At 46.7% G+C, this 9,996-nt stretch overlaps 1 protein-coding gene across 1 annotated transcript; it reads left to right on the forward strand.

Moving 5' to 3' along the window:
* Positions 1-9,228: 9,228 nt before the first annotated feature.
* On the forward strand, positions 9,229-9,687 carry LOC307065220 (TRAF3-interacting JNK-activating modulator-like; the record flags this gene model as incomplete). The annotated part of the gene is made up of 1 exon (XM_079722046.1): positions 9,229-9,687. One exon carries the CDS (start codon positions 9,229-9,231, stop codon positions 9,685-9,687), a length of 459 nt encoding a protein of 152 aa, XP_079578172.1.
* Positions 9,688-9,996: the final 309 nt, after the last annotated feature.

Below are 9,996 nucleotides of genomic sequence, written 5' to 3' on the forward strand. Positions count from 1 at the left end.
CTATCCTTTTTTGCAGACGACATGATTGTCTATGTAGAAAATCCCAAAGAATCAACAACATCAAATCCTGGGACTGATAAGTTACCTTAGCAAGGCTGCAGAGTACAAGCTATGTTAATAAAATGTCCATTGCTTTCCTATATACCATCAATGAACAATTGAAATTTGAAATTTAAAACACACTACTTGGGACTTCCCTGGTGGCACAGTGGTTAAGAATCCACCTGCCAGTGCAGGGGACACAGGTTCAGTCCCGGCTCCAGGAAGATCCCACATGCCACAGAGCAACTAAGCCTGTGCGCCACAACTACCGAGCCTGCACTCTAGAGCCCATGAGCCACAACTACTGAGCCCACCTGCCACAACTACTGAATGAAGCCCATGTGCCTAGAGCCCGTGTTCTGCAACAAGAGAAGCCACCACAATGAGAAGCCCACACACTGCAATGAAGAGCAGCCCCCAGTCGCTACAGCTAGAGAAAGCCCGCATGCAGCAAAAAAGACCCCATGCAGCCAAAAATAAAATTAATTAATTAGGGCTCCCCTGGTGGCGCAGTGGTTGAGAGTCCACCTGCCGATGCAGGGGATGTGGGTTCGTGCCCCGGTCCGGAGGATCCCACATGGCACAGAGCGGCTGGGCCCGTGAGCCATGGCCGCTGAGCCTGCGCGTCTGGAGCCTGTGCTCCGCAACGGGAGAGGCCACAACAGTGAGAGGCCCGCGTACCGAAAAAAAAAAAAATAATAATTTATTAATTAAAAAAAAAAAAACTACTTACATTAGCACCAATAAAAGGGAGACATATGTAGGTACAATCTAACAAAATATAAAGATGTAAACAAAATATATAGATGTATAACATCTATATGAGGAAAACTACAAAGCTCTATTGAAAGAAATTGAATTTTCTTTCAAAAATTGATTGAAAAAGAAATCAATCTTTCAAAAAGTGAAGAACTCTTTAGGTGCTGTTATGAAGAGATGTCGTACTGAACAATGTGTTCAGTAAGCTGCATTTAATGTAAGACAGGTGGAAACTAATATGTATTCACATCTGTCTGCATAAAAGAATTTAGAAAGATCCTTGATGATAATAAAAGTGGTTGGAAGCTAACAGAGCAGACGGGACCAAAAGTGGAGGTTTTATGTTGTCTTAGTTTTTGAACCCTGAAACATGTGAGTATGTTACCAACTCAAAGGTAAAAATAATTGTATCCATAATCATAATAATAAATAAACATTGGCTGTAGAAAAGACAGATAGTGAGGGGGGCAGAAGGCGAACATGGCCTCCCTGGAGCCAGAAGAATGCGGGTGGACACTCTTCCTCCATGTGCTTTTCCCCCACAATGTAAAAGGATTCGTTGGGCAGAGCTCCCCATATGCCAACTTAGCCCTTTGGTTAGTGGCCGGCAGCAAGCTTGCCCTGCCGACACACCCCTTGTCCTCCGCTGAAGCCCTCAGGCCCAGGAGACCGTCGTCCACTGCTGCCTTTACTTCAACCACATGAGAGGAGCGTCCTCGGGCCGTGGCTGGGGGTCTGCCGCTCACCAGTGTGAGCAGCTCAGACACAGGACCTTGGGGTCCTCGTTTGGGCTGAGTCACTTTGGAGATGCCTGGGCTGCTGTAGCTGAACACCACAGACTGGGTGGCTTACAGACAAGACATTTGTTTCTCACCGTCTCGGGGGCTGGAAGCCTGAGGTCAGGGAGCCAGCAGGGCTGGGCTCTGGTGGGGACCCCCTCCTGGTGTCCGTACAAGGCAGAGAGCAGGAGGCGAAGCAAGCTCTCTCTGAGGGCACCGATCCCACCCTGGGGGGCCCCGCCCTCATGTCCTCAGGTAATCCTAGTCCCCTCCCAAAGGCCCCCTCCTGACGCTTCACACGGGGAGGGGAAGGGCTTCAACATATGACTGCGGCGGGGGGAGGTCAAAAACATCCAGGCCGTGATGTTGAGCTCCCACCGAGTCCAGAAGCTCAAGAGTGGGTTTTGTTTGCGCCCTAGTGCTCAGCAGCGGCAGGCGCGTGGTGACCCCCGCCTCTACGCCCCCGGACCAGAGGGCTCCCTCAACGCCTCCCCGGGGCTTAAAGGACCCTCCCCGAACACGATGAGCACCGACGCCCATCAGAATGAGCACACGCGAACCTCCCTGGTCCTCCCCCCAACCTGCCTCCCCTCGCTCAGGCCGGAGTCCCTCCTGCTTCTCGCGGACTCCACCCCACCGACCGCGAGGGTTTTACCCCCCAGGTGGCCTTGAAGCTGTGTGGCCCCGCCCGCGGCCAGCGCCACCCCCAAGTCCATCCCCCACCCATGCAGCCGAGGCCCGCTCCCCACCCCGCTGGGGGGCCCTCCACTCCCCGCTCACACACGCAGCGCCCAGGGGCCTCCCTCTGCTGCGGGGCAGGAAGCACGTCCCGGGGCCCACGTGCCTCCCCGGGGCTCGGTTCCCACGCGGGCGGCGGCGCACAGGCCCTCACCCCACTCGCCCTCCCCCGCGTACACAGGTTGGAGGCCCTCCTTCCCCAGGATCTTCCCCCCGCCCCGCCCCCCCCCCCCCCCCCAGTGGGAGGAAGGACCCCTCCCTGAGTGCAGATTCTCGCACCACCGTCAGGGCCTGCATTCCAGCTGTGCCTTTACGTTTATTTGTACAACTTATTGGTTAAGATTTGCCCCATTAAAGAAGGTAAGCTCTTTGAGAAAGGAACTATGTGTACATTTTTAATTTATTGTGTGCCCCTCATCTCCACGGTTCCTGGGGGATAATGTGGACTTGGTAAATAATCAGCAAATCAACGAATGGGAGTCGGAGAAGGTGGCGGAAGAGTAAGACGCGGAGATCACCTTCCTCCCCACAGATACACCAGAAATACATCTACACGTGGAACAACCCCTACAGAACACCTACTGAACGCTGGCAGAAGACCTCAGACCTCCCAAAAGGCAAGAAACTCCCCACGTACCTGGGTAGGGCAAAAGAAAACAGAATAAACAGAGACAAAAGGATAGGGCCGGGGCCTGCACCAGTGGGAGGGAGCCGTGAAGGAGGAAAGGTTTCCACACACTAGGAGCCCCTTCGCGGGCGGAGACTGCATGCGGGTGGCGGAGGGGGAAAGCTTCGGAGCCGCGGAGGAGACCGCAGCCACAGGGGTACGGAGGGCAAAGCAGAGAGATTCCCGCACAGAGGATCGGTGCCGACCGCCACTCACCAGCCCGAGAGGCTTGTCTGCTCACCCGCCGGGGCGGGCGGGGCTGGGAGCTGAGGCTCGGGCTTCGGTCAGAGCGCTGGCGGCGTGAACACAGGCTGAAGGGAGTTAGTGCGCCACGGCTGGCCGGGAGGGAGTCCGGGAAAAGTCTGGAGCTGCCGAAGAGGCAAGAGGCTTTTCCTTCCCTCTTTGTTTCCTGGTGCGTGAGGAGAGGGGATTCGGAGCGCTGCTGAAAGGAGGCTCCAGAGACGGGCGCGAGGCGCGGCTGAAAGCGCGGACCCCAGAGACGGGCGTGGGACGCTGGGGCTGCTGCTGCCGCCACCAAGAAGCCTGTGTGCGAGCGCAGGTCACTCTCCACACCTCCCCTCCTGGGAGCCTGTGCAGCCCGCCACTGCCAGGTCCCGGGATCCAGGGACAACATCCCCGGGAGAACGCACGGGAGCGCCTCGTGCTGGTGCAACGTCACGCTGGCCTCTGCCGCCGCAGGCTTGCCCTGCATCCATACCCCTCCCTCCCCCCGGCCTGAGTGAGCCAGAGCCCCCGAATCAGCTGCTTCCTTAACCCCGTCCTGTCTGAGCGAAGAACAGACACCCTCAGGCGACCTACACGCAGAGGCAGGGCCAAATCCAAAGCTGAACCCCGGGAGCTGTGCGAACAAAGAAGAGAAAGGGAAATCTCTCCCAGAAGCCTCAGGAGCAGCGGATTAAAGCTCCACAGTCAACTTGATGTACCCTGCATCTGTGGAATACCTGAATAGATAACGAATCATCCCAAACTGAGGAGGTGGACTTTGGGAGCAAAGACATTACTTTTTCCCCTTTTCCTCTTTTTGTTTATGTGTATGCTTCTGTGTGAGATTTTGTCTGCATAGCTTTGCTTTCACCATTTGTCCTAGGGCTCTGTCCATCCGTTTTTTTTGTTTTGTTCCTGTTTGGTTTTTTTTACTTAAAAAAATTTTTTTTTCTTAATAATTATTTTTTATTTTAATAACTTTATTTATCTTACTTTATTTTATTTTATCCTCTTTCTTTCTTTCTTTTCTTTTCTTTCTTTCTTTCTATTTTTACTCCCTTTAATTCTGAGCCGTGTGGATGAAAGGCTCTTGGTGCTGCAGCCAGGAGTCAGTGCTGTGCCTCTGAGGTGGGAGAGCCAACTTCAGGACACTGGTCCACAAGAGACCTGCCAGCTCCACGGAATATCAAACGGTGAAAATCTCCCAGAGATCTCCATCTCAACACCAGCACCCAGCTTCACACCACGACCAGCAAGCTACAGTGCTGGACACCCTATGCCAAACAACTAGCAAGACAGGAACACAACGCCACCCATTAGCAGAGAGGCTGCCTAAAATCATAATAAGGCCACAGACACCCCAAAACACACCACCAGACGTGGACCTGCCCACCAGAAAGACAAGATCCAGCCTCATCCACCAGAACACAGGCACAACTCCCCTCCACCAGGAAGCCTACACAACCCACTGAACCAATCTTAGCCACTGCGGACAGACACGAAAAACAATGGGAACTACGAACCTGCAGCCTGCAAAAAGGAGACCCCAAACACAGTAAGATAAGCAAAATGAGAAGACAGAAAAACAGACAGCAGATGAAGGAGCAAGATAAAAACCCACCAGACCTAACAAATGAAGAGGAAATAGGCAGGCTACCTGAAAAAGAATTCAGAATAATGATAGTAAAGATGATCCAAAATCTTGGAAATAGAATAGAGAAAATGCAAGAAACATTTAACAAGGACCTAGAAGAACTAAAGAGGAAACAAGCAATGATGAACAGCACAATGAATAAAATTAAAAATACTCTATAAGGGATCAATGGCAGAATAACTGAGGCAGAAGAACGGATAAGTGACCTGGAAGATAAAATAGTGGAAATAACTACTGCAGAGCAGAAGAAAGAAAAAAGAATGAAAAGAACTGAGGAGAGTCTCAGAGACCTCTGGGACAACATTAAACGTACAACATTCGAATTATAGGGGTCCCAGAAGAAGAAGAGAAAAAGAAAGGGACTGAGAAAATATTTGAAGAGATTATAGTTGAAAACTTCCCTAATATGGGAAAGGAAATAGTTAATCAAGTCCAGGAAGCACAGAGAGTCCCATACAGGATAAATCCAAGGAGAAACATGCCAAGACACATATTAATCAAACTATCAAAAATTAAATACAAAGAAAACGTATTAAAAGAAACAAGGGAAAAATAACACACAAGGGAATCCCCATAAGGTTAACAGCTGATCTTCCGGCAGGAACTCTGCAAGCCAGAAGGGACTGGCAGGACATATTTAAAGTGATGAAGGAGAAAAACCTGCAACCAAGATTACTCTACCCAGCAAGGATCTCATTCAGATTTGATGGAGAAATTAAAACCTTTACAGACAAGCAAAAGCTGAGAGAGTTCAGCATCACCAAACCAGCTTTACAACAAATGCTAAAGGATCTTCTCTAGGCAAGAAACACAAGAGAAGGAAAAGACCTACAATAACAAACCCAAAACAATTAAGACAATGGGAATCAGAACATACATATCGATAATTACCTTAAATGTAAATGGATTAAATGCTCCCACCAAAAGATACAGACTGGCTGAATGGATACAAAAACAAGACCCCTATATATGCAGTCTACAAGAGACACACTTCAGACCTAGGGACACATACAGACTGAAAGTGAGGGGATGGAAAAAGATATTCAATTACAGGAAAAGTTCTGTAAAAAATACAAGCACATGGAGCCTAAACAATACACTACTTAATAACGAAGTGATCACTGAAGAAATCAAAGAGGAAATCAAAAAATACCTAGAAACAAATGACAATGGAGACACGACGACCCAAAACCTATGGGATGCAGCAAAAGCAGTTCTGAGAGGGAAGTTTATAGCAATACAATCCTACCTTAAGAAACAGGAAACATCTCAAATAAGCAACCTAACCTTGCACCTAAAGCAATTAGAGAAAGAAGAACAAAAAACCCTAAAATTAGCAGAAGGAAAGAAATCATAAAGATCAGATCAGAAATAAATGAAAAAGAAATGAAGGAAACGATAGCAAAGACCAACAAAACTAAAAGCTGGTTCTTTGAGAAGATAAACAAAATTGATAAACCATTAGCCAGACTCATCAAGAAAAAAAGGGAGAAGACTCAAATCAATAGAATTAGAAATGAAAAAGGAGAAGTAACAACTGACACTGCAGAAATACAAAAGATCATGAGAGATTACTACAAGCAACTCTATGCCAATAAAATGGACAACCTGGAAGAAATGGACAAATTCTTAGAAATGCACAACCTGACGAGACTGAATCAGGAAGAAATAGAAAATATGAACAGACCAATCAGAAGCACTGAAGTTGAAACTGTGATTAAAAATCTTCTAACAAACAAAAGCCCAGGCTTCCCTGGTGGCGCAGTGGTTGAGAATCTGCCTGCCAATGCAGGGGACACGGGTTCGAGCCCTGGTCCGGGAAGATCCCACATGCTGTGGAGCAACTGAGCCCGTGAGCCACAACTACTGGGCCTGCACGTCTGGAGCCTGTGCTCCACAACAAGAGAGGCCGTGACAGTGAGAGACCCATGCACCTCGATGAAGAGTGGCCCCCACTCGCCGCAACTAGAGAGAGCCCTCATACAGAAACGAAGACCCAACACAGCATAAATAAATAAATAAATAAATAAATAAATTAATTAATTAATTAATTAAAAAAGAAACAAAAAACAAAAAAACAAAAGCCCAGGACCAGATGGCTTCACAGGCGAATTCTGTCAAACACTTAGAGAAGAGCTAACACCTATCCTTCTCAAACTCTTCCAAAATATAGCAGAGGGAGGAACACTCCCAAACTCATTCTACGAGGCCACCATCACCCTGATACCAAAACCAGATAAAGATGGCACAAAGAAAGAAAACTACAGGCCAATATCACTGATGAACATAGATGCAAAAATCCTCAACAAAATACGAGCAAACAGAATCCAACAGCACATTAAAAGGATCATACACCATGATCAAGTGGGGTTTATTCCAGGAATGAAAGGATTCCTCAATATACGCAAATCAATCAACGTGTTACACCATATTAACAAATTGAAGGAGAAAAACCATATGATCTTCTCAATAGATACAGAAAAAGCTTTCGACAAAATTCAACACCCATTTATGATAAAAACCCTGCAGAAAGTAGGCACAGAGGGAACTTTCCTCAACATAATAAAGGCCATATATGACAAACCCACAGCTAACATCATCCTCAATGGTGAAAAACTGAAACCACTTCCACTAAGATCAGGAACAAGACAAGGTTGCCCACTCTCACCACTATTATTCAACAGAGTTTTGGAGGTTTTAGCCACAGCAATCAGAGAAGAAAAAGAAATAAAAGAAATCCAAATTGGAAAAGAAGTAAAGCTGTCACTGTTTGCAGATGACATGATACTCTACATAGAGAATCCTAAAGATGCTACCAGAAAACTACTAGAGCTAATCAATGAATTTGGTAAAGTAGCAGGATACAAAATTAATGCACAGAAATCTCTGACATTCCTATACACTTATGATGAAACATCTGAAAGTGAAATTAAGAAAACACTCGCATTTACCACTGCAAGAAAAAGAATAAAATATCTAGGAATAAACCTACCTAATGAGACAAAAGACCTGTATGCAGAAAATTATAAGACACTGATGAAAGAAATTAAAGATGATACAACTAGATGGAGAGATATACCATGTTCTTGGATTGGAAGAATCAACATTGTGAAAATGACTCTACTACCCAAAGCAATCTACAGATTCAATGCAATCCCTGTCAAACTACCACTGGCATTTTTCACAGAACTAGAACAAAAAACCTCACAATTTGTATGGAAACACAAAAGACCCCGAATAGCCAAAGCAATCTTGAGAACGAAAAATGGAGCTGGAGGAATCAGGTTCCCAGAGTTCAGACTATACTACAAAGCTACAGTAATCAAGACAGTATGGTACTGGCACAAAAACAGAAAGATAGATCAATAGAACAGGATAGAAAGCCCAGAGATAAACCCACGCACATATGGTCACCTTATCTTTGATAAAGGAGGCAAGAATATACAGTGGAGAAAAGACAGCCTTTTCAATAAGTGGTGCTGGGAAAACTGGACAGGTACATGTAAAAGTATGAAATTAGAAAACTCCCTAACACCATACGCAAAAATAAACTGAAAATGGATTAAAGACCTATATGTAAGGCCAGACACCATCAAACTCTTAGAGGAAAACATAGGCAGAACACTCTATGACATAAATCACAGCAAGATCCTTTTTGACTCACGTCCTAGAGAAATGGAAATAAAAATAAAAATAAACAAATGGGTCCTAATGAAACTTAAAAGCTTTTGCACAGCAAAGGAAACCATAAGCAAGACCAAAAGACAACCCTCAGAATGGGAGAAAATATTTGCAAATGAAGCAGCTGACAAAGGATTAATCTCCAAGATTTACAAGCAGCTCATGCAGCTCAATAACAAAAAAAAACAAACAACCCAATCCAAAAATGGGCAGAAGACCTAAATAGACATTTCTCCAAAGAAGATATACAGATTGCCAACAAACTCATGAAAGAATGCTCAACATCATTAATCATTAGAGAAATGCAAATCAAAACTACAATGAGATATCATCTCACACTGGTCAGAATGGCCATCATCAAAAAATCTAGAAACAATAAATGCTGGAGAGGATGTGGAGAAAGGGGAACCCTCTTGCACTGTTGGTGGGGATGTAAATTGATACAGCCCCTATGGAGAACATTATGGAGGTTCCTTAAAAAACTACAAATAGAACTACCATACGACCCAGCAATCCCATTACTGGGCATATACCCTGAGAAAACCATAATTCAAAAAGAGTCATGGGAGCCCCGTAAGGAAGGCAGGCCGGGAGGCTTCGGGCTTCCCCAGGGCCAGCTTAATGAAGACAAATTGAAGGGCAAACTGAGATCTTTGGAAAACCAGCTGTACACCTGTACCCAGATGGAAGACCAGAAAAACAGCTATGAGCAGAAGGCCAAGGAGACACTGCAAAAAGTGCTGGAGGAGAAAATGAGTGCAGAACGGCAACTGCAGAGCAAACAGCGGTCCCTGGCTCTGGCCGAGCAGAAGTGTGAAGAGTGGAAGAGCCAGTACGAGGCTCTGAAGGAGGACTGCAAGACCCTGGGGACCCAGAATAGGGAGCTGGAGAGCCAGCTCCACGTGCTTCAGTCCAAACTGCAGGGAGCAGACATTAGAGACTTACAGATGAACCAGGCCCTACGGCTTCTGGAGAATGAGTGCCAGGAGCTGCAGGCCAAGAGTGAACACCTGCAGGGGGACAGAGACCTGTGCAACTCGGATACCCAGCACCTACAAGATCAACTAAAGAGGTCAGAGGAGGAGAAACTTGCCCTGGTGACCAAAGTACAGCAGTTGCAGAATCAAGCTTTGCCTGGGTAGAGTCCAAAGCCCTCCCATAACGAAGTGGAGCCTGAGGGTCCAGGGAAGAAGGACTGGAATTTCAGAGACCAGCTCCAAAAGAAAACTTTGCAGCCCCTGGCCAAGGAAAAGGAGGCAATGTGGCCGAAGTTCCTGATGCTGATGGCACTGATGGCTATAGCAGTGGCAGTGTTCCTGGCCAGTAAGGACTTCCTGAAGTTCTGAAGAACTGGTGACAGCTGCCCCACGACTATCATCAGGCCCACAGTGGAACCAAGTTCAGACTTTTCTAAATAAAAACTAGCTTTTCTGCAAAAAAAAAAAAAAAAG

This window comes from Hyperoodon ampullatus (assembly GCF_949752795.1).
Source record: "Hyperoodon ampullatus genome assembly, chromosome: 16".
Taxonomy (NCBI): Eukaryota; Metazoa; Chordata; class Mammalia; order Artiodactyla; family Ziphiidae; genus Hyperoodon; species Hyperoodon ampullatus.